The following is a 24,411-nucleotide window of genomic DNA, read 5'->3' as shown; positions in this document are numbered from 1 at the left end:
CCAAGAAGCAGGCGTCTTTTAATTTCGTGACTGCTGTCACCATCTGCAGTGATCAAGGAGCCCAAGAAAGTAAAATCTCTCACTGCCTCCATTTCTTCCCCTTCTATTTGCCAGGAGGTGATGGGACCAGTGGCCATGATCTTGGTTTTTTTGATGTTGAGCTTCAGACCATATTTTGCGCTCTCCTCTTTCACCCTGATTAAAAGGTTCTTTAATTCCTCCTCACTTTCTGCCATCAAGGTTGTGTCATCTGCATATCTGAGGTTGTTGATATTTCTTCCGGCAATCTTAATTCCGGCTTGGGATTCATCTAGTCCAGCCTTTCGCATGATGAATTCTGCATATAAGTTAAATAAGCAGGGAGACAATATACAACCTTGTCGTACTCCTTTCCCAATTTTGAACCAATCAGTTGTTCCATATCCAGTTCTAACTGTAGCTTCTTGTCCCACATAGAGATTTCTCAGGAGACAGATGAGGTGATCAGGCACTCCCATTTCTTTAAGAACTTGCCATAGTTTGCTGTGGTCGACACAGTCAAAGGCTTTTGCATAGTCAATGAAGCAGAAGTAGACGTTTTTCTGGAACTCTCTAGCTTTCTCCATAATCCAGCGCATGTTTGCTATTTGGTCTCTGGTTCCTCTGCCCTTTCGAAATCCAGCTTGCACTTCTGGGAGTTCTCGATCCACATACTGCCTAAGTCTGCCTTGTAGAATTTTAAGCATAACCTTGCTAGCGTGTGAAATGAGCGCAATTGTGCGGTAGTTGGAGCATTCTTTGGCACTGCCCTTCTTTGGAATTGGGATGTAGACTGATCTTCTCCAATCCTCTGGCCATTGCTGAGTTTTCCAAACTTGCTGGCATATTGGGTGTAGCACCTTAACAGCATCATCTTTTAAGATTTTAAATAGTTCAGCTGGAATATCATCACTTCCACTGGCCTTGTTATTAGCAGTGCTTTCTAAGGCCCATTTGACTTCACTCTCCAAGATGTCTGGCTCAAGGTCAGCAACCACACTACCTGGGGTGTACGAGACCTCCATATCTTTCTGGTATAATTCCTCTGTGTATTCTTGCCACCTCTTCTTGATGTCTTCTGCTTCTGTTAGGTCCTTACCACTTTTGTCCTTGATTATGGTAATCTTTGTACGAAATGCTCCTTTCATATCTCCAATTTTCTTGAACAGATCTCTGGTTTTCCCCATTCTATTGTTTCCCTCTATTTCTTTGCATTGCTCATTTAAGAAGACCCTCTTGTCTCTCCTTGCTGTTTTTTGGAAATCTGCATTCAGTTTCCTGTATCTTTCCCTATCTCCCTTGCATTTTGCTTGCCTCCTCTCCTCCGCTATTTGTAAGGCCTCGTTGGATAGCCATTTTGCTTTCTTGCATTTCCTTTTCCTTGGGATGGTTTTCGTTGCTGCCTCCTGTATAATGTTACGAGCCTCCATCCATAGTTCTTCAGGCACTCTGTCCACCAAATCTAAATCCTTAAACCTGTTCCTCACTTCCACTGTGTATTCATAAGGGATTTGATCCAGATTGTATCTTACTGGCCCAGTGGTTTTTCCTACTTTCTTCAGTTTAAGCTGGAATTTTGCTATAAGAAGCTGATGATCTGAGTTACAGTCAGCTCCAGGTCTTGTTTTTGCTGACTGTATAGAGCTTCTCCATCTTTGGCTGCAGAGAATATAATCAATCTGATTTCGATGCTGCCCATTTGGTGATATCCATGTGTAGAGTCTTCTCTTGTGTTGTTGGAAGAGAGTGTTTGTGATGACCAGCTTGTTCTCTTGACAGAACTCTATTAGCCTTTGCCCTGCTTCATTTTGAACTCCCAGGCCAAACTTGCCAGTTGTTCCTTTTATCTCTTGATTCCCTACTTTAGCATTCCAATCCCCTGTAATGAGAAGAACATCCTTCTTTGGTGTCATTTCTAGAAGGTGTTGTAGGTCTTCATAGAATTGGTCAATTTCACTTTCTTCAGCACCGGTAGTTGGTGCATAAACTTGGATTACTGTGATGTTAAAAGGTCTGCCTTGGATTCGTATCGAGATCATTCTGTCATTTTTGAGATTGCATCCCATTACAGCTTTTGCCACTCTTTTGTTGACTATGAGGGCCACTCCATTTCTACTACGGGATTCTTGCCCACAGTAGTAGATATGATAGTCACCCGAACTGAATTCGCCCATTCCCTTCCATTTTAGTTCACTGATGCCCAGGATGTCGATATTTATTCTTGTCATCTCATTTTTGACCACATCCAGCTTACCTCCACTCATGGTTCTTACATTCCAGGTTCCTATGCAATATTTTTCTTTACAGCATCGGACTTTCCTTTCGCTTCCAGGCATATCCGCAACTGAGCGTCCTTTCGGCTTTGGCCCAGCCGCTTCATCAGCTCTGAATCTACTTGTACTTGTCCTCCGCTCTTCCTCAGTAGCATGTTGGACGCCTTCCGACCTGAGGGGCTCATCTTCCAGCGTCATAACTTTTATATGCCTGTTGTCTTTGCCCATGGAGTTTTCTTGGCAGGGATACTGGAGTGGCTTGCCAGTTCCTTCTCCAGGTGGATCACGTTTAGTCAAAACTCTCCACTATGACCTCTCCATCTTGGGTGGCCCTGCATGGCATAGCTCATAGCTTCTCTGAGTTATTCAAGCCCCTTCGCCACGACAAGGCATTGATCCATGAAGGGGAGCTCAAGGTTAATTGACAAAATTTAAGTTTCGTTGAGCGCTGCTTCTCACATTATGTTTGAAAGGCCATGTAGAGTCTCAGAAGTTGAACCCATGTCTGGAGCCCTGTGAAAAACCATAATGCAAAATGCATGCATCACTTTTGGCTTGTATGTGATTGGGTATCTCCTGCCCCTGGTCACATGGCTAAAAGAAGCCCACCAAGCCACGTTCTGTGAAAGGTTTTTATGGAAGGTTGGCTAGACTGGAGACTGGGAGTGGCCGCCGAGAGAACATAACTCCGGTCCTGAAAGACTTACATTGGCTCCCAGTACGTTTCCGAGCAAAATTCAAAGTGTTGGTGCTGACCTTAAAAGCCCTAAATGGCCTCGGCCCTGTATACCTGAAGGAGTGTCTCCACCCCCATCATTCAGCCCGGACACTGAGGTCCAGCTCCGAGGGCCTTCTGATGGTTTCCTCACTGTGAGATGTGATGTTACAGGGAACCAGGCAGAGGGCCTTCTCGGTAGTGGTGCCCACCCTGTGGAACACTCTCCCATCAGATGTCAATGAAATAAAGAACTATTTGACTTTTAGAAGACATGTGAAGGCAGCCCTGTTTAGGGAAGTTTTTAATGTCCGGTGTTTTGTGGTGTTTTTAATATTCTTTTGAGAACCGCCCAGAGTGGCTGGGGAAACCGATGATGATGATGATGGTGCCAGCATGGTGTAGTGGTTAAGAGTGGTGGACTTGTAATCTGGTGAACCGGGTTTGCTTCCCCGCTCCTCCACATGCATCTGCTGGGTGACACTTCTCTGAAGTCTCTCAGCCTCACTCACCTCACAGAGTGTTTGTTGTGGGGGAGGAAGGAAAAAGAGATTGTTAGTTGCTTTAAGAATCCTTAAGGGGAGTGAAAGGCGGGATATCAAGTCCAAACTACTCCTACTCCTACTCCTCCTCTTCTTCTTCTTCTTCTTCTTCTTCTTCTTCTTCTTCTTCTTCTTCTTCTTCTTCTTCTTCGACTCTCCCAGATGTTGTTGGACTCTATCTTCCAACATCCCTAGTTCTCACAACCAATAATCAGGGATGATGATGATGATGAAATTTTGTTAAAACCGTGTTTATGGAAGACAATCTTACTCGGCTACGAGTGATCTCCAAAGAAGAAGAAGATACCTGCAAGTCTCAGGGCAGTTCACAAAATAAAATCACAAAATACATAATAAAAATAAGAACAAGAACAGCCCAATAATCCCCCCTCCCCAACACATTTTAAAAGGGCATTGGATGTTAATTAAGGTAAAGGTAAAGGGACCCCTGACCATTAGGTCCAGTCGTGACCGACTCTGGGGCTGCGCGCTCATCTCGCATTATTGGCCGAGGGAGCCGGCATACAGCTCCCAGGTCATGTGGCCAGCATGACAAAGCTGCTTCTGGAGAACCAGAGCAGCACACGGAAACGCCGTTTACCTTCCCGCTGTTAATTAGGCTTGGTTAAAGAGGAATGCTTTCGCCAGATGCCTACAAGTGTACAATGAAGGTGCCGGGAGAACCTCCCTGGGGAGAGCATTCCACAAACAGGGAGCCACTGAAGAAACGACCCTTTTTTCTTTCATATATGTAGCAATTGGGCCTTATTTTGATACAGGGAAGCTGCCCGTAAGTTAGTTTCTTTGCAATGGCGTCCATCCTTGCAAAATACCGTATTTTTCCATGCATAACACTACCTCCCCCCCCCCCATTTTTTAAAGTTTAAAATTGGGGGTCATCTTATACACGGAATGTTTAAAATATTTATTTCTTAATTTTGGGCTCAAAAAATAGGGGGCGTCTTATACTTGGGAGTGTCTTATAGACAGGAAAATATTAGTTAGGGCCTATTGTCACCAATCATCAAAGTGTGACATTTTTTAATTGATGTAACAACCCTGCAAACTTTGAGGGTCTGTATTATTTCCTTTGTATATAATGGAGGCGGGTAGACTTGCTTTTGTCCTCTCTGTCTTCTCCTTTAAAAGCAACAGCACAGTGGCTAGATCATACCTGCCAAGTCTCCCGCAGAAAAATACGGGATCAGCAGCAGCGGCACCGGAAGTTGCACCAGAAGTTGTCTGGTGGCCATCTTGGGGGTAGCCGCATGGCGGTGGCCATCTTAGAGGTGGCCATGCGGCCACCTCCAAGATGGCCATCACCATGTGGCCACCCCTAAGATGGCCGTCGGGCATGCGTAGAAGCTATATCCGGTGCCAGCGGTGGCCATTTTCTGCTGCCCATACATGGGCAAACCAGCACCAGAAGAATGGCTGCCGGCAGGAGCAGATTTAAGGGAGATTTACAGGAGAGGAGCTCAAACGGAGACCGCCGGGAAATGGTAAGGAAAAACGGGGGTTTCCCAGGGAATACGGGGTACTTGGCAACTATGGGCTAGAGGTGTGCTCTGGCTAGCATATCAAGGGTTTAGGACTCCTCTACCTTCTTACTATAGATAAAGTGTTCTTAGATCCGCAGCCTCCTTTATTCATTAAGATTACGTCTTCCGAATTTGCTGCCTCTGTTCTTCTTCAGCTCGGTAAGCTATAACCAGCAACTGATTTAATTTAATGGTATTCTTCAGAAATGCACGCAGCTCAGTTTTGAAACTGACTCAGGTTTTTTGTGTTTGCTGAAATTCTGATTCAAAATGGTTCTTCTGGTGAATGGGTATGTGATTTCAGTGATCTCAGGAGGCGTTGCAAACAGGGGCAAAGGACTCTCTTGCACACTTTGCATTTAAGGGCTTTCTAGTTATTGCACCCAGCAAAAGCTGTGAAATTGATCTCTGCTTTCGCCAGAACAGACAGCAACATCTGTAGGAGAAAGTGAAAAGAGTGGGTATGGTTTTATCAAACTTTGATGAACCCCAATGCCTAAGTTTCAAGCTTAAAGGTTTTCCAAAATAATTATCAGCTCTGTTCTGATTCATTGTGTGTCTGTATGTGTTTGAGGAATTCAGTGGGTCAATAATTTTATTCTATTTTTAGACAAATGAAACTGTCCTCTTGTGTTGCTTCAAACTGTGAACCCCACCGAACGTCACCTCCTAAGCACTGAATTTTGCAACCAGTAGACCCACGTACTTGCTTAGCTGCTTGCATGCCAAAATCCCCCTTCTCTTTGTGAGAGTAAAGTGCTTAAATCAGAGCAAATGTTTGCTTGGCTTAACTTGCATGCGAAAAACCTTCTTCAACACTTTCATTGATACAGAGGCCTGAGACAAACAAGGGCGAGATGACGTAAATTAGCCGAATGCGTATGTTCCTCAATTTAGACAATTGGTGTCTAGTTAACCTTTCCACTGTTTGATTTTGTTTCCTAGCGGAATGGAGCTATTCAGAAGACTTTTCTCCTTTGGCTGGGGAAATCATCACGGATCACCTTCAGTCTCTGAGGTGCACCATCACCGGTCTCACCATGGTAAATGGCAAGGCCTTAATTTAGATTGCACAGCTCCCCAGACACTAGCAAAACTGCCCACTTTGAATTTAAGCTGCTCGAGGAGAACAGCTGAGCGCCATTCCTCCGGCAAGGGCTGCCAGTCATTAAACGCATTGTGTCTGGTACCCAGCATCTGAAAACCACAAAGGGATGGCTGGCTGGCTGTAGCTTATTTTGTGAGTCGCTGTATTAGTGGGAGAGATCTGAAGAGAGTGGAATTAAAGCTGCTGTGCCTTGGATCATGGGCTAATCTTGGGGCAGATCAAAGGCTTTGGGGAGATCCAATCCTGACTCCATGTCTGATGCCTAAAATAACAGTTCCATCCCCACCGCTTCGTTGGGGAAACAAAAGTCGCTGGCTGCAGCAACTTAAAAGGAGAGAGGGGTGTTTTTATAGAGATTAAAGGTGGGTGGCTGATGGACAATGATCTCCCTATGGAGAGTCTCGGGAGGGGGGCATATAAGGATGTCCACTTCACACACATTTGCCTTCACCTCTCGGTCCTTCATAAGCAGCTGGATGTGACTTTTGACATCAGTAACAGGGTTTTTTTATTTTAAAAATGCTTCAATATTTACAGCTCAGTCTCAGATACATTCTCCTGTCTCAAATCCATTTGTATTTTTTTAATTTAAAGAAAAGAAAGAAAAGCCCGTGTTAGTTGGGCGGGTGCATTAAATTCTTTTAATCCAGGCATCCCCAAACTGCGGCCCTCCAGATGTTTTGGCCTACAACTCCCATTATCCCAGTGGTCAGGGGAGATGGGAATTGTAGTCCAAAACATCTGGAGGGCCAAAGTTTGGGGGTGCCTGTTCTAATCTGACTTTTAAACTCATTTAACATCTTAGTGTTCGAAGCTCAGATATTAAAAGTGTCTTTTTACAGTTGGGTTTTTGTTGTTGATGATGATTTGTGCAAAGGTTAGCTTTGAACAAGTGCTTTGGTAGAGACATTCATAAGATGCCTCATACAATTCCCCAGATAATATTTTTTCCCAGCTTCATGTGCATGGGAGGCAGCAGATGAAAGAGGGTGTTTGGGGGCAGGAGTGGAGATTGAAAGCCCTGTAGATCCCAGGAAAGGACCAATCCCCAGGTCCCTCACCTGCAGCAGCCTGGATCAGGCTCAGCTATTAAAGGAGGGAAACACACACACACACACACCTTCTGCCCAGGCAAGTGTGAGTGGCGGCACTTGCAAGGTATCAGCATAGCTGCCAAGTTTTCCCTCTTCTCGCGAGGAAGCCTATTCAGCATAAGGGAATTTCCCTTAAAAAAAGGGAGAACTTGGCAGCTATGGGTATCAGCTACCTTGCACCCCCTCAACGTGCTCTGTGTAGGATTTAGGATTGCTTTTTTATGCCATGTGTAGTCTGGGCCTTAGCCTGGTTCAGCAGAAGGCAACTCCCCATATCTTTGTGGAACATCTAAAAACAGGGTACCTCTGTTGACCTAGACGACTGTGGTTGTAGCCCTAACATGCACATCCCATGGACCTCCCTTTGACCTGTTTCAGGAGCTGTTCCTTGAGAGGCAATTTAGATGCAAATCGTCAGCAATTTATACAACAGTACAAGAATAATAAAAGCCTTGCACCGCCCGGTGCTAGCTAATCTAAACTACTTCCCAGGGTCCCTCACAGATACAGTATGCAATATTAAAAAATTTCCTTCCAGCAGCACCTTAAAGACCAACTAAGTTAGTCTTTAAGGTGCTGCTGGAAGGATTTTTTTAAATTTTGTTTCGACTACGTCAGACCAACACAGCTACCTACCTGTAATGCAATATTGTAAGAGATAAGGTGAAGCCAATTGTAAATGATGGAGAATGCAAACTTGCAGTGCCAATACTTGAATAAAACATGTGGTCAACACGTTTTTCTATTATAAAAATGATGGTGATGATCTCAAGCAGTTCATGCCTCATATTTCTTTGGGGTAACCTTTGTGTTTGTTTGGGGCAAGCTCTGTTTCTGAAACGTTCCACTGTGGACAATGAAGGCACAGCAATAAAAGTCAATTTTTGACACTTGCTATGATATTATTAGCATTGTTTCAGTGCCATTTGGCAACATTTGGCTTCTCTAGCTGCTGTTTCTTCTCAATAATATCTTCCTCCCTCCCTCCTTATTAATATTCTTATTATTTATCAAATTTCTATACCACCCTTCAATCCAAAGATCCCAAGACAGTTTACAATATATACAGCGTTACCTAGGTTCTCGAACGTAATCCATTCCGGAATACCGTTCGGCTTCCAAAACGTTCGGAAACCGAGGGGTGGCTTCCCATTGGTTACAAGAGCTTCTTGCACTCAGCGGAAGCCGTGTTGCACATTCGAGTTCCGAAAAACGTTCGAAAATGGAAGCATTTGTTTCCGGGTTTGGGGCGTTCGAGAACCAAAACGTTTGACAACAGAGGCGTTTGGGAACCGAGGTACCACTGTATTCCTCCCTTTCTTCCTTTAATTCTTCCTCTTATTGGCTTCAGTGTCCACAGGCTCATTTGCTCTCACTCCTACTTAAGCTGCTTGGTTGTGGCAACCTGCATGCTTTTCTTGCTGATGCCACAGCTCTACGGCTGATGTGCTATCATCACAGGCAGCCATAAGCAAAGCCGCACATTCTGCAGTTGCTTCAGCTGTCTTGAATGTGCCAATTTCAAACGTTAGTGAGCATTCAGCACAGCCCTGCTATAAAAAAAAACAAGTTACAAGAAATGTATTTGGGCCATTGGGCTTGCTCCTTTGTCAGTGGGTAGCTGCATGACGATGGAATGTTCGTTTTGCTGTGCTCATAAACTTGGGGTCGTCTGTTTTATTTTCTCATTACAGGGCCGGATCTATTATGTCCGAGTTTATGCTTATAACATGAAAGGCTGGGGGCAGCCTCAGACTTCCACGCCCCCCTGTGCTTCTCCTTCGAGTAGGTTAAGAGTTTTTGTCTATCTCAACATTGACTGCTTGTATTATCTGAACAACATCCGTTCATCTTCTCTTTTCCCCTCTCTTTTAAAGTGGGATTTAATAATGAGATCTGGATTTGAGAATTGAAGATAATGTTTGTTTATAGAAAGTGGCTTTGTGGGGTGTTATATTGGATTGGGCAAAGTGAATATTGTTTTTATATAGCAGACAGATGAATTGGAAGTTCTCTATTTTCTGAATCTTTATTTTCTATTTTTCTCTTTTAACCTCTTTTCTTTTCTTTCTTTCTTTTTCTTTCTCTATTTCTTCACCCCTTTTTGGATTTTTATTTTATCTAGATAAAAGTCTTGGTTTGGTTTTAAAGGGAAAAGTTATTAAGTTTTGTCTTTCTCTCTATAAAAATAAAATTTATTTTTTAAAAATAAATAAAGTGGCATATAAAAGGTTAGTTCAGCCAAGGTAAAATGATAATGGCAGCAAAGAAAAAAAGGATTGCATTTATAGAGTGCTTTCAGCCTCTCAATTAGCCCTGTGTTTGGCTGCCTGTGAAATATCTGGTCCTTCAAGAACTTACATGTGGAAGCAGGAAGTTGCCTTACTCTGAGTTAAACAACTGGTCTATCTAGTTCAGGAATGCCTATATTGGTTGGCAGCAGCCCTCTGAGATTTCAGACCAAGATGGGCCGTTCCATGCCTTGCCTAGACTTCCCTTGGGTTGAGCCTGCAATACTCTGAATGCAAAGTGAATGCTATACCACTGAGCCATGGTCTTTCTCACACCTAGTTGAGTATAAAATTATATGTTTGTTCATTTGTTTACATGTGTATCGCCATTAATGGTCATAGCCCTTTCTAATCATCATCATCATCATCATCATGTTATAATTTGTACCCCACCCATATGACTGGGTTTCTCCAGCCACTCTGGGCAGCTTCCAGAATATATAAAAACCTAATAAAACATTAAACATTTTAAACACCCCCGTACAGGCTTGCCTTAAGATGTCTTCTAAAGGTTGCATAGTTAATTATCTCCTTGACATTTGATGGGAGGGCATTCCGCAGGGTGGGCGCCACCACCAAGAAGGCCCTCTGCCTGGTTCCCTGAAGCTTCATGTCTTGCAGTGAGGGAACCAACCAGAAGGCCCTCGGAGCTGGACCTCAGTGTCTACAATGGGGGTAAAAACGTTCCTTCAGGTATTCAGGGCCAAGGCCGTTTAGGTCTTAAAAAACCAACACTTTGAATTGTGCTCGGAAATGTACTGTACTTTGTACTGTGCCATCATTGGGGACGGGAACTTGCTACCTATCCCAAAGAGCTTCCAGTCTAAATTTCAACAATCAAGAGAGAGGGGGAGGTTAAAGAGGAAAGAGGTGAGCATACTGTAACTGGATAAAAAGGAATAGAAATAATTCCATGCACTTGGGATAAATTTCAGTTTAATATGGGAACAAGAAGGGGTTAAACCAAAACAGCTGGGTTTGTGGTGAATGCCATATGTAATGGCTTTCATATATGGGCTTAACGAGCTGAGACAGCCATGTGACAGCCCTTGAGATATTTGAAGATGGCTATCATATCTCCTCTCTTCCAGGCTAAACATACCCAGCTCCTTCAAATGTTCCTCATAAGGCTTGGTTTCCAGACCCTTGATCATCTTGGTTGCCCTCCTCTGCACACGCTTGTCAACGTCCTTCTTAAATTATGGCACCCAGAACTGGACATGACATTCTAGGTATGGTCTGACCAAGGCAGAATAGAGTGATAGTATTATTTCCCTTGATCTGAACACTATACTTTTCTGTTGACACAGCCTAGAATAGCATCGGCTTTTTTTGCTGCTGCATCACACTGTTGACTTGTGTAAAGCAATGTGTATTAAAAATGGCTGATTTCTTTTTATAAAAAGAACACACATAGGAACATATTTAAACAATTAGGAAGAACGTCTCCGAGTATTATTTATTACACTTCCATTATGGCCTTGTGCAATGCAATGGTGTGCATGTTTACTCAGAATTAGACCCAGTTTCATCCTATAGGGCTGACTTTCCTAGACAGCTCGCTTAGGTCAGATTCTTTTTGCTTGTTCAGGGCCACAACAAAATGACAAAACACAGGAAATGGGAAAATTTGAATGAAAAAGAACCCCTACACCCATATTCTTTTAAAGCCATACAGGGGTTTTGTGTGTGTGTGTGTGTGTGTGTGTGTGTAAGATTTCATATTCTTTGAAAAGAAAATTAAAATGCAAAGGCATGATCATGATCCTCTCCTTAACTTTCTCCGAATTCCGAAGGCTAGCAATTGATCTACACGTTACTTTTATCACTCTAGCAAGCTGGAAACGGCTTCTCTCTGTGGCTTTTCCAAGCCACCAACATGAAATGTCGTGCAGCAGCCGATCTCATTATATTTATGGCTGCCAGGGAAAGTTGGCATGCCAGCTGCCAACCACAGCCAAGTACACAAGGCACAACCATTAACTGGTACATGAGGCTGGCCTTGGTGGAAAAGCGACCACCCAAAAGCCATTTGCAGCTTCCTCTGTATGTTAAAGATAATGCTTAGAGCAGTTCTAAAACAATCAAATACTGGGGAATAGCCTCCCTTTTGTCAAAAGCGGAATTACTCACCACCACCCCACTCCCCGCCACCTTTTAAATGAGACAAATGTGTGTTTTAGTTACCTAGAATAATTACTAGAATAATTACCTAGAATAATTCCTCTCTCGTTTTACAGGGGTACCTTGGTTCTCAAATTTAATCCGTTCCAGAAGTCCATTCCAAGACCAAAGCCTTCCAAAACCAAGGCACGCTTTCGCATAGAAAGCAATGCAAAATGGATCAATCTGTTCCAGATTTTTAAAAACAGCCCCTAAAACAGCAATTCAACATGAATTTTACTATCTAACGAGACTGTTGATCCATAAAGTGAAAGCAATGAACAATGTACTGCAGTCGATCAATCAATCAATCAATCAGTAGCTGAACTGCGTTCCACACAGTCACAAAAAAATAAAAATGAAAAATGAAGGACTTTTGCTGGCCTGTTGTTAAAATTCAAATACCATGCGGTACCCAATAAGGAGCTGCCAGCTGATTCTCCCAGAATGTGGAAGACATTTGGCAGAAGAACCTGCCTTGTCAATAATATGGCACCAAGCTTAGTGTGGCATAAAAGTGCTTTACTTCAGATGTTGCAAGAGAGTTGAGGCATGTCTGGTTGAGCACACAGGCAGGCCCGTCCTAGCCATAGAGGCTAGTGGCGCGGAGAACCACGGCGCCGGGCGCTGGAGGGCGCTGGAAGGGCGCCAAGTGAGCGCAGGGTTTTGGCGATCTGACCAGGACTGCGCTCCACGAGGTGAGAGGCTGCGCCGCATCTCTCTCCTTCTCTGAGGACTCCGCGCTGCGCCTCCTTCTTGTTTCCCCAGCGCTGGGTTCCGCTCAGTCAAACTTCACCACCAGCGCGCGCACAGCACCCAAGCAGCTCTTGCTGGTCCCGTGGTGCGCGTGCTGGTGGCGAAGCTTGACTGAGCGGAACCCAGCGCTGGGGAAACGAGAAGGAGGCGCAGCGCGGAGTCCTCGGAGGTAGCCTCCCGCTGCTGCCGCGGTCCGCTTGGCACTCCCTTGGAGAGGCTCTGGAGGGGGGCGCTGGAGGGACCTTAGCGCCAGGACGCTGGATGGGCTTAAGATGGCCCTGCACACAGGCACTCTCTACCCCACTCAAAGCAGGGCTGTTGTGTACAGCCCCATACCCTCTGTATCGGTTGGGAGATATATAGCCTGTTTGGGCCTCATCCCTGAAGAGGGCTTGTGCTTTCCCACACCTGTGCCACATCAGCAGCTTACCTAATGACTGGAAGTGGCCACTGGAACCATATAGCACTGACCCTAAAAGAACTACATTGGCTCCTAATCATAGTTGCCAACCCTCCCTTTTTTGCGGGAAACTCCCTTATTCCAGCGCCGTTCCCCGCTGCTATCCTGGATTGTTAGATATACCGCCGACTGCCCATGGGACAGGTGAGGCTGCTGATCCCTTATTTTCAAATCCGAAAGTTGACAGCTATGCTCCTAATATGTTTCCGAGCACAATTCAAAGTGTTGGTCCTGACCTTTAAAGCCCTAAACGGCCTCGGCCCTATATACCCCCAAATCAAATCTCTAAAAAGGTAGTAAAGTAGAAGCAGTAGCTATTTGGGAGGGAGGTTCACAGCATTCTGATAAAGGACAAACTTAAAAAAAACCAGGCTTATTGGCCAACTCTGTCCAGAGCCAGGAGACGCTGAGAGCAAAGAAACTCTCTGTGTGGCTCCCATTCCTCTGCCGCATTTCACATTGCTTATTTCTTTCGCTCAACAGACTGGAAAGACTACGATGGCCGAGAGCCTAGGCACAGGGGACAGATCGAGGCTCTGGAACGTTTGCTGCAGCAGGTTAGGGCATCTCGTCCGAGTTACAGTTGCCGAGGTAAGGATAAAGTATGCTCCGTGGGGTAGGGCACCGGGCGAAGTCTCTGTGGCGCCTGTAATTTTAGCAGCTTCCTATCTGGGCCGTACTGTCTCATTCATCAAGAAAGAGAAAGATATTAATATTGGCCCATCTGGAATCACTTTAGCAGACTATCTCGCTCTTCTTGCCTCTCCCAATTGGCAACGCGGCAAACATTTGAAGAGAAGCTTTCGCCAAAGCCCTCTGCTGCCTCTCTCTCTCTCTCTCTCCCCTACTCAGTAAATTGTTTCAGATCACAAACGCCAATTAATATGTTTAAAGACTTCCTGGCAAAGACAGATAAGAGGCCCTAACGGGGCTGGTAGTGCCATGTTTTTGTGGGGCCCTTGGCAAGAGGTGGCCATGGTTCCTTCGCACCCCTACAGCATGTGAAAAAAGAGGTGTTGCCCCAGAGCATGTACAAAGTGCTTTCCCTTACCATTGCATGTCCGCAGCCAGCCTCTCACATCAACTGAGGTTTGTGGGAGGAGACATTCCAACCCCACTCCCCAACCTATATATATAATATGCCCAGGTGGCGCTGTGGTTAAACCACTGAGCCTAGGGCTTGCTGATCAGAAGGTCGGCGGTTCGAATCCCTGCGACGGGGTGAGCTCCCGTTGCTTGGTCCCAGCTCCTGCCCACCTAGCAGTTCGAAAGCACGTCAAAATGCAAGTAGATAAATAGGAACCGCTACAGCGGGAAGGTAAACGGCGTTTCCATGTGCTGCTCTGGTTTGCCAGAAGCGGCTTTGTCATGCTGGCCACATGACCTGGAAGCTATACGCCGGCTCCCTCGGCCAATAATGCGAGATGAGTGCGCAACCCCAGAGTCGGTCACGACTGGACCTAATGGTCAGGGGTCCCTTTACCTTTACCCACCAGCAGGGGAGATGGTAGCAGGGTTCAATGATGGGTAATTTATGGTAATTTTCTGACTCCACCCATTACTGCTGCTTGCCGTGGTTTTAACTTTTAATATTGTGTGTTACAACCTTTGGACTGAACGAAAGCAGTGTGGCTGCTGCCAGCAAAGCAGGTGCTATAAATTTTCTAGGAAGCAATTCCAACTTGCATTTTAAATGAAACTGTCTCCCCCATTCCCTTAGACGTAGAGACAGTTTAAAGCCCAGCAAGTTCTCTGTTCTTCATTCACGGGAGACAATGTGCCTTTAAAAAACCAGGGCAGCAGATTGAGATACGTTTCAAAAGCCCATGTTCTCTATGAGCTGTTGAAATGCGATTAACATTTTTTAATTACCTCCCCCCCCCAAAAAAAATGTAATGTTTTTCTTGAAATTATGGCTTTGTGACAAAGGAACTTCAAACCACCACCACCCGCCCCGATTTTTTAATAGGAGAAATCAGATTATTACCCTCCCCTCTCTGCTGTCTCTCTCGCCCAAGGCTGGATCAGCGGATCCCTTGGCAGATTCTGCACAAGGAGCCCTCGATTCTTATGTGTGCAAATATGCAACAATGCAGACCAGCAAAGGTCTGCGTGTTCCTTTGCTGTAACTATGGCAACATGCACTCAATGTGAAAATGCCCTTTTGAAAAAAAGAAAAGAAAGGAATGTTGCATGAAAACAAGTGCTTCTTTCCCCCTTCCCTCCTCGCCACCTTCTAATTAGGGTCCCCGTAAAGCAACCTGTTTTATAATGCGGCCTATTGGGAACCATTCTTTTTCCTCGGTGCTCTTTGTTATACTTTTGTGGCGCCTGCCACGGTGATGTAGTGAGCATATTTGACATTCTGAAATGTGTTACAACGGTGGTTGGGTGAGCAATTCGCACCACCTCTTTGGTGTAACCTTGGCAGGAGTGGGAAGCTTTTTCAGCCTGAAGGCAACATTCGATTTTGAAACACCAACCCAAGACCACATATCATGGTGGGTGGGGCCAGAGAGGAGCAGCGTACATACATTTTATCACCAAGCTAGTTCATTTTCCTTTTTTTTGAAAACAATTTTTATTTTATTTTACAAGCATAGTTATAAGATCCCCTCCATGGGTCTTATTGTCAGTTTTTTCAACTGCATATTATTTCATAATCCATATTTTGTATCTATCGATATTCTCCATAGTGCTTGTTACATTACAAGTGTTATTAGAATCCTGCTAATGTTTTCATCTTCTTACAGTGGTCTCATAATTTTTTTTTTTTGAAAATCCCATTCCTTCTTAAAGTTTTTGTCTACTTGGTTCCTGAGCTTTCCAGTCAGTTTTTCCATTTCAGCATAGTCCAACAGCTTAGTTTGCCATTCCTCTCTGCTAGGGACTTTGTCTTCTTTCCATGTCTGGGCTAGTAGCATCCGTGTGGCTGTTGTCACATACATGAAGAGTTTTTTCTGCTCCTTTAGGATACCGGTACCCACAATTCCTAATAAGAAAGCTTCTGTGTGTTTTTTAATAAAAGTTATATTTTTTAAAAAAATTCAATTAATTATATATCATCTCCCAGAATGCTTTTATTATTTTACATGACCACCACATATGATAAATGGTACCTTCTTTTTCTTTACATTTCCAGCAGATTTTTGTACTTGTCTTATACATTTTTGCTAACTTACTAGGAGTCAAATACCACCTGTACATTCTTTTCATATAGTTTTCTTTCAGTGTGCAACATGCCGAGAATTTCAAATCAGTTTTCCATAACCTTTCCCAATCTAAAAGTTGAATATTGTGCCCCCAAGTCCCTCACCCAGTGTATCATTATGGATTTAACCTGTTCATCTTTTGTATACCATTCCAAGAGCAATCTATACATCTTCAACAGTAATTTTATAATGTTTTCTAGCAGATCTTTTTGGAAATCTTGAGATCTCATAACTAAAACCTTTCTTTTTGTCTGTCTTGAAAATATAATTTGATAGGTGAAACTGTGAACAATCCGTTAATAAATCCCTTAACTCATCAAAATCTTTCACTTTCACCTGCAGTAAGCTAGTTTCTATACACACACACACACACACACACACACACACACACACACACACACGACTCTGTCCTCCATCCTGACACAAAAGAGACAAGTCTTTTTTTTCAGCTGGAGCTCAGCTCCACCTGAGTTCATAGTGAGCTCTGACACCTAGAAAAATAGCACGGAAAAGAGACATTATCAGAGTTCAGAAACCAGGCATCATTGACTGGTTGGATGCAGCTGGGGAACCCACCCACCCCAAGGGAAGTAGGCCCAGAGCCCAGAGAGTGGTGGTGGGACAACAATGAGTGATCAGAAGGAGAAGAGGGAGAAGACAGGGAGAGGGAGGTGTTGGAAGCTGAAGAGGTAACAGGGTTCAGTGAGCAGGGAGAGTCTGCGGCAGACAGAAGTCCAGAATCAGAGGCAGAAGTTGAAGCAGGAGAGGAGGGAGGCCAAGAGGCAGAGATGAGGCAGGCTGATGAATATGCACAGGAAAAGAAAAAGGCTGAGGAGTAAGCCCGACACCAGGCATGGCCAAACATGGCCCTCAATATGTTTTGGGACTACAACTCCCATCATCCCTAGCTAACAGGACCAGGGATGATGGGAATTGTAGTCCCAAAACATCTGGAGGGCCAAGTTTGGCCATGCCTGCCCTCCACAAATCTAGAGGGGAGACCTTAAGACAGTTGGATGGCACCTTGCAGCCAACCCCTGCAGCCAAGCTGGTGCCAAATGTATCATTCTGCTTTCCTTTGGACCACACCAGCAAGGCTGAGAAGGTGGTCTTGCCATCTAGGCAGCCCAGGAGCTACACACACAATGTTCAGGATTGCACCCAAGTGCTGCTGGAACAGAGGCTTGGCTTCACACCCAGATGTGCACTCTATTGTCTCTCGAGCCAGACGGATGCCAGCAACAACGTATCATCTCTGTTTGTGCATCTCCTTTGAACAATTGCACCTGCGCAAGAGGGGAGAGCAGGGATGTGCTTCCTGCTAGCCCTGACAAGTCCTCATCACGCAGTCCACACAATTCTCCTGTGTTCTGTGGGTCACCTCTGAAGGAGAGAGGCTGCTTTAAGCATGCAGGGCCCCTGAACAATTCAGAACTCATATCAAGTTGACCTTAGGAGACAACGATGTAAACAACCTCATAGAAACATCGCCAGGAAAACCTTTGACAACTTTGGCATGCTGGCTGCATTTTAGAGGCTTTGCAAACAGATCTGCTGTGGCTTTAGAATTCGCTTTGCAATTTGCCGTTATCCTTGGGGGAGAGAGAGAGCTTTGGTTTCCAAAGTTTAATCTCCGGTGGGCGGAAACAAGCAACAAGGTCACCCATTTGTCTTCATAACTAGCGTAACCAGGTTACTACAATTGCAGATTACTTGCCATTGTATGCGCCTAAGGTTGAAGGAGTTGTTTCCTCCACCCAGCCCAGCTTTCGTCCTTCTCCAATCATACATTTCAAATCAACTCTTTGTAGTTAAACTTATCATTGTGATGATCTAAGGTAAGAGGGGGGGGGGGAATCAAAACTTTTCATTGTAATTCTTACCCTTTGTTTTGCTTTTGTTTTTTTCGGTGGCACTTGTCCAGCAAAATACTGAAGCTAATCCTTAAAAATGTTTGAATAGTAATTTGATCTGGGAGCTGCGGAACCAGCTCTTACTTCATTTGGCAAAGGGCAGAGGTGCTGGCTTTGGACGGCAGGCTGTTTCAAGGCAAGGCTGGAACCGAGGCAGAGTTAGCCCAGATCTAGGGGCCTATTCTCATTACCCTCCCTGGGCATGACGGCCGGCAAGCCTTAATCAGCATGTGGGCTAGCTTTTAGCTGTGCTGCTGCATGCTAAGTTATATGAATGCTGATGTCCTGAACAGGAGCCGGCGCAGAGCAGAGACTCTCATGTTGCAGTTGCAATAGGAAGGGGGGGTCGGGTCGGTGGGGAATATTGCACAGCTGCTCCTGTGCAGATTATCCACATGTTGTTACAGAGAATGTTGGAATACAGTGTTACCTCGGTTTACGAACTTAATCCGTTCCGGAAGTCCGTTCTTAAACCCAAGTCGTTCTTAAACCGAGGCGCGTTTTCCCTAATGAGGCCTCCCGCCGCTGGTGCCCTTCCACCATTCGGATTCTGTTCTTAGGCCAAGGTAAAGTTCACGAACCGAGACACTATTTCATTCTGAAACAGGACTGTTCTTAAACCGGGGTACCACTGTATTGGAATGCTGGAAACATGTCTGTTTCTCAGATTTGTCTGGCTTAAAGGCTCATGTAGGCCATCTCATCTTTGCTGGCTTGCTTCTCTTTCCATCCCTACCGCCTCTTCCTTCCCTGCAACTGGCTACCATCTGCTGCGATCAAGTTTGCTCTTTAAAATGTGGAAGTGCCCTCTGTGAATGACAACAAATCTGCCAAAGCTCAGATTTATCTGCCAGAAATCTTCCCAGGATTCCCTTCCCTCTCACTTCCCCAGACCAGTTGTATATTGTTGGTTTTAACGCAGTGAGACAACAAAGTCAAATTATATGGACCACCTGCAAACCATCTTCTTGAGCTGCTTAGCACAGAACAGGTTTTTGAAGGTTTCTTTGGAGGGGGGGGCGAAAATGAGCTCAGCCTTCACCGACCGGGTGCCCTCCAAATGCCCTGGTTTGCAAAGGCTACCTGAAGCCCCAGTCTTTGCCTAATATTTGCGCTACTCATTTCAGCCTTTGCACAAAGGTTTCCCACCCTACCCCACCCCGATCTGTGGCCTTATCATTTATTGATGCTGCTTTGCATATGAATATCGTTTTGCTGCCATGCAATTAGTACCACGCCACGTTATTTATTACCTAATTAAATGGCAGGCCATTCAAACACCTTCTTCCCGTGACTCCCAAATTATTATTATTACATTTATGTGTGCATATAATCCCACTTCGGTATTTCTTGTCCCTGTTTATACAAGATTGTAAAAACAAAAGCAATCAACAGGGTGGAAATAATTTGCCACAGTTTTTGTATGCAGTCATTTTGCAGTGGCCGTTAAAACGCTGGTGGAGTGGAGCCAAACCATTTGACTAGCGAAACGGGTTGCTTTCACCACTTTAAATCCACCCTGTTTATTTTAGTAGTATGATTATTTGATATTTCTTGATGTATTAAGGTGCATTCTCTTCAGAAAGCCAGGACTCCCTCCCTCATATATGTATAACCACTGTTATACAGTGGTTCCACTCCTTCCTCCTGGGCTGTGTTCAGAAAGTGGTGGTGGGGGAATGAGTGTTCAGACCCCTGGGCTCTCACTTGTGGGGTGCCTCAGGGCTCTGTCCTCCTCCCCATGCTTTTTAACATCTACATGCAGCTGCTGGGAGAGATCATCAGGGGGTTTGGGCTGGGTGTTCATCAGTATGCGGATGATACCCAGCTCTACCTCTCTTTCAAATCAGAACCAGTGAAGGCGGTGAAGGTCCTGTGTGAGTGCCTGGAGGCGGTTGGGGGATGGATGGCGGCTAACAGATTGAGGTTGAATCCTGACAAGACAGAAGTACTGTTTGTGGGGGACAGGAGGCGGGCAGGTGTGGAGGACTCCCTGGTGCTGAATGGGGTAACTGTGCCCCTGAAGGACCAGGTGCGCAGCCTGGGAGATGTTTTATTTTGTTTTTAATCTGTTGGGAGCTGTCCAGAGTGGCTGGGAAAACCCAGCCAGATGGTCAGGGTATAAATAATAAATTTATTATTATTATTATTATTATTATTATTATTATTATTATTATTATTGATGATGCATGCTCCTAACCTATCTGAGGTTGCAGGCAAATAACATACTTAAAACTCATTTGCTTCCAAGCGAAGAGTAAGTATGAATGATCTTACCAAGGCACCTGCTACGTAGAGTTGCCATATTTCAAAAAGTGAAAATCCAGAATCTCAACACACACAAAATAAAGTTTTTGAGATATTTTTAAGTAAATTCACCAAAAAACCAACACTTCAGACATGGATGTGGGAATGTTCAGGGTGGGAGGAGAGGATATATTGTTAATTAATATCTTTCCTAACTTGCGCTAGCAAGTTCCTTTACTTAGCAGAGTTTACATTCCCCTTTTTACATGTGCAGCAGATAGCTGGTTGCAGGCTCGTGTAAGCCTCTCACTATTATACAATTCAGTCCGTCTCAGATTGAATTGTATGCTCCTAGTAAGTTCCCTTGAATCCCTCTTAAAAGAATAAAGATGCCACAATCTTATTCAAAGTCAATAAAAGAAGTTTACTTACATCAGTTCACATTTGGATCCCTGAAGGCAGACTTAGTTACAAATATGTACATGTGGATCTACCCCATATGGGGGGACAATCCCAGGAGGAACAGGAAGTTTCAACTGGCTGGACCAAACATCCCCTTGCATGGCCACTCTAGGAAAACAAGGAATGTTGTATTTGATTGCCTCTCATGGATCATATTCCACAATGGGTTGCCATACATCCCAAACATTTTCGTGGTTTTCAATAATTCCGTCCAAACACTTATTTATCACCATCTAAATGTTTTTTTAAATTAGCATTGGATAACGATGCTTAATTTATGCCTCATTTCTATCACCTTCTTCAATGTGCAAATTAGGGTGCAAATGTATTCATATTTTTTTTAAAAAAAAATGCTGAATGCACATATGGTCATTGATATATGTGTTCAGAATTGTTAAGAAGAGGCAGTCGGATGCCTCCTACCATGCGACAAGTTTAGGAGAAATCTCTTTTGAGAATTCGTTTAAAACATTCTAAGGAAAAGTGGGACATTCTGGGAACAAATCAGAAGGCTTCTGTAAATCCAGGACTGTCCCTGGAAAATAGGGACACTTGGAGGGTCTGTGGTCTCAAAAATAAAAATGTGCTGCCTAATATGTCTGTAAAACTCAAAATCACACACCTCTCTCTCTCTCTCTTTTCTGTTGTTTGTTTGTTTCTTTTTCATTCATGTCTCCAGATAGTTCTAAATTGCAGAACGCGGGTCGCAAGCAATCTGTCTCAAGAAGCCTGAAACATCTCTTCCACTCTTCAAACAAGTTTGTGAAGACTTTGAAAAGGTTTGTCTGGTGTGACAGAATCTGAACTATGTAGCCAGAGCTCCCCGGAGCGTCTCTCTTACATAAGCCTAGGCCTGATTTCAGAAAGTGCTCAGCACTGAGGGAAATAAAAAATACGGGGTGCAGGGCAATAGTCACGTAGAAAAAAGGCTTCACCAGATGACATTGGTGAAGCCAGGAAGCTCATTGAAGAGCAGGCATCCTCTGAGAAGGGTCAAGGGATGGCCTTCAGATCTTCTGGGATTCAGATCTTCTGGGAACCCGCATTCATGGGTTCCCCCAAAGAATCCTGGGGGCTGTAGTTTTATAAGGATGCTGAGTGTTGCTAGGAAACCCCTATTTCCCTCTCAGAGCTGTTTAGAAACCAGACTCTCTTCCCAGGAAACTGGAAGTTTTAAGACGGGGGCGGGAGGGGCAGGGGATAGCGGTCTGAACAACTGTAATCACCTTTAATAATCTGCAGTTTCCATGAGTTGCTGGTGGGAATCATGCCATTTTGGTATGATGCGGCTTTCAATGTCTAGCTGCAAAACTGGGCATACTTCTCTGGGAGTAAGTCCTATTGAAGTCAACGGGATTGTATACCCTCCAACATTTCTCTGATGAAAATAGGGACATCCTATTCCATCATCATCATAATTTTATTATTTATACACTGCCCATCTGACTGGGTTGCCCCAGCCACACTGGGCAGCTTCCAACATATATGAAAACGTAAAGGTAAAGGGGTCCCTGACCATGAGGTCCAGTCGTGTCCAACTCTGGGATTGCGGCGCTCATCTTGCTCTATAGGCCGAGGGACATGTGGGCGTAGGCAGGGGGGCAGGGGGCATCTGCCCCCCCTAGAAGGCGCAGCAAGGCGGCCCCAGGCTCGCGCTCCCCGCGCGGGAGCCTAAAGCCGCAGCGCTGCGCCTCTCAGCTGTTTTTTGCATCTGGGGGGGGGGGGCAGCTGCCCCCTAGAAGCAAAAAACAGCTGAGAGGCACAGCACCAGGCAGCCAGAGGAGGAGAAGGTGGACAGGGTTGGGGCCTCTGCAGCGGCAGCGGCGGCTCCGCATCTGTCCGGGCTCCTAGCCGGGCTCCTCGCCTTGCTCCTGGCCAAGACGCGCCCCTCCCTCCCTCACCGCCTCCTCGTCCCTCCTTCCTCCCCTCCCTCCTTCCTCCGCAGGCTCCTCCTCGCGCCCCGCCACATGCACGGGCAACTCGGCGGCAGCTGTAGACGCTAGAGGAGGGGAAAAAAAGGAGAGTGCTTCTGGGCATGCGGGGCACCTTAAAAGACCACCACATTAGTACCGCTAGGCGGAGTGGGCGCTAAGAAGCTTACCCTCTTGTGTGCTGTTCCCTGGGAGCAAGTCCCATTGAACTCAGCAGCTCCTGCTGCTGCTGCTGCCGGCAGCCATCGCGCCCTGGCTCCTCCCCCCGCCATGCGCGCTTCCTCCCTTCCCTCTCATGCCTTGGCCCCGCCCCTTGGCCCCCCTAGTTTTAATCCTGGGTACGCCCCTGCCGAGGGAGCCGGCGTTTGTCCGCAGACAGCTTCCGGGTCATGTGGCCAGCATGACAAAGCTGCTTCTGGCGAACCAGAGCAGCGCACGGAAACGGCGTTTACCTTCCCGCCGGAGCGGTCCCTATTTATCTACTTGCACTTTGATGTGCTTTCGAACTGCTAGGTGGGCAGGAGCTGGGACTGAGCAACGGGAGCTCACCCCATTGCAGGGATTCGAACCGCCGACCTTCTGATCAGCAAGCCCTAGACTCTGTGGTTTAACCCACAGTGCCACCTGGGTCCCTTGTTTATTATGTTTATTATGAAAACATAATAAATCATTAAACATTTTTTTAAAAACTTCCCTGTACAGGACTGCCTTCAGATGTCTTGTAAAGGTTGTATAGTTACCTCCTTGGCTTGGGGATCACATAACTCCATACGCTCCAACATTTCTCTGATGAAAATAGGGACATCCTAAGGAAAAGTGGGACATTCCAGGACAAATCAGAAACCAGGACGGCTTCTGTAAATCCGGGACTGTCTCTGGAAAATGGGGACACTTGAAGGGTCTGGGATTCACTTCTGGGTGGTAAAAACAAAGGATGAGACAAACTGTCCCACTGCTGAACACCTCAGATTGTCAGGAAATCCTTCCCGATGTTAACGCAAAACCTTTGGACCTTACTCTCTGGAGCGACAGAAAACAAATTTGCTCCATAGTCTTTTATGTGATAGCAGCCCTTTCGATATCTGGGGGTAGCACTGATGTTTCCCTTTGATGAAAACGAATCACTTCCAGCGCTTGCTTTATGACAGTAGAAAGCCATATCTGAGATTCCTTGATATTTTTGGCTGGCCTCCCCTGTCCCAGTATAACCTGCCTGCTTCTGGAAGCTTTGGTCTCTGTGAATGAAAGTTATGCACACGGCTGGATTCTGTCTTCTTTCATCACCGAGAGTGCTTGGTTTGTGTCTCCCCCCCCCCTTTTGTATTTTGATAAGAGGCTGGTTCTTTCCAAAAAGCTCCCCGGAGGTTCTTCAATTCACTAAATCCACTGATTAATGTAGGTAGCTAATTACAAACGTAAATATTTAAAAGGAACGAATTTTATGTAAACAGTGCTACAGATACGCTGAACAAAATGATGCTCTGTTGCACTAACGCACATCCAAAATAACCCCATTGATTCGGGTGGTCGTAGCACTGAATCATATTGCTATAAATCACGAGGTCCTGTGATTAACGCTTTTCACACTGCATTCTGGGGAACCTTTGGAAGCTTATTAGGGGTTCCTCAATGAAAAAATAGGGAATGGCAGACAAGTTCCCCTTAAAGACAGCTTCCCAGGTCTT

General features: G+C 45.2%; 1 protein-coding gene across 1 annotated transcript in view; it reads left to right on the top strand.

Moving 5' to 3' along the window:
• Positions 1 to 24,411, top strand: part of ANKFN1 (ankyrin repeat and fibronectin type III domain containing 1) — a 110,366-nt gene that overhangs the window by 30,833 nt on the left and 55,122 nt on the right. The window contains exons 6-9 of the mRNA XM_060272003.1: positions 6,035 to 6,132; positions 8,986 to 9,076; positions 13,445 to 13,552; positions 21,475 to 21,574. Coding sequence (XP_060127986.1) covers positions 6,035 to 6,132; positions 8,986 to 9,076; positions 13,445 to 13,552; positions 21,475 to 21,574 — 397 coding nt within the window. The remainder of the gene's footprint in view (positions 1 to 6,034; positions 6,133 to 8,985; positions 9,077 to 13,444; positions 13,553 to 21,474; positions 21,575 to 24,411) is intronic.

Source organism: Zootoca vivipara, chromosome 2 (assembly GCF_963506605.1).
Source record: "Zootoca vivipara chromosome 2, rZooViv1.1, whole genome shotgun sequence".
NCBI lineage: Eukaryota > Metazoa > Chordata > Lepidosauria > Squamata > Lacertidae > Zootoca > Zootoca vivipara.
The sequence above is the reverse complement of the archived record's forward strand: the minus strand, read 5'-3'. Positions and strand labels throughout refer to the sequence as shown.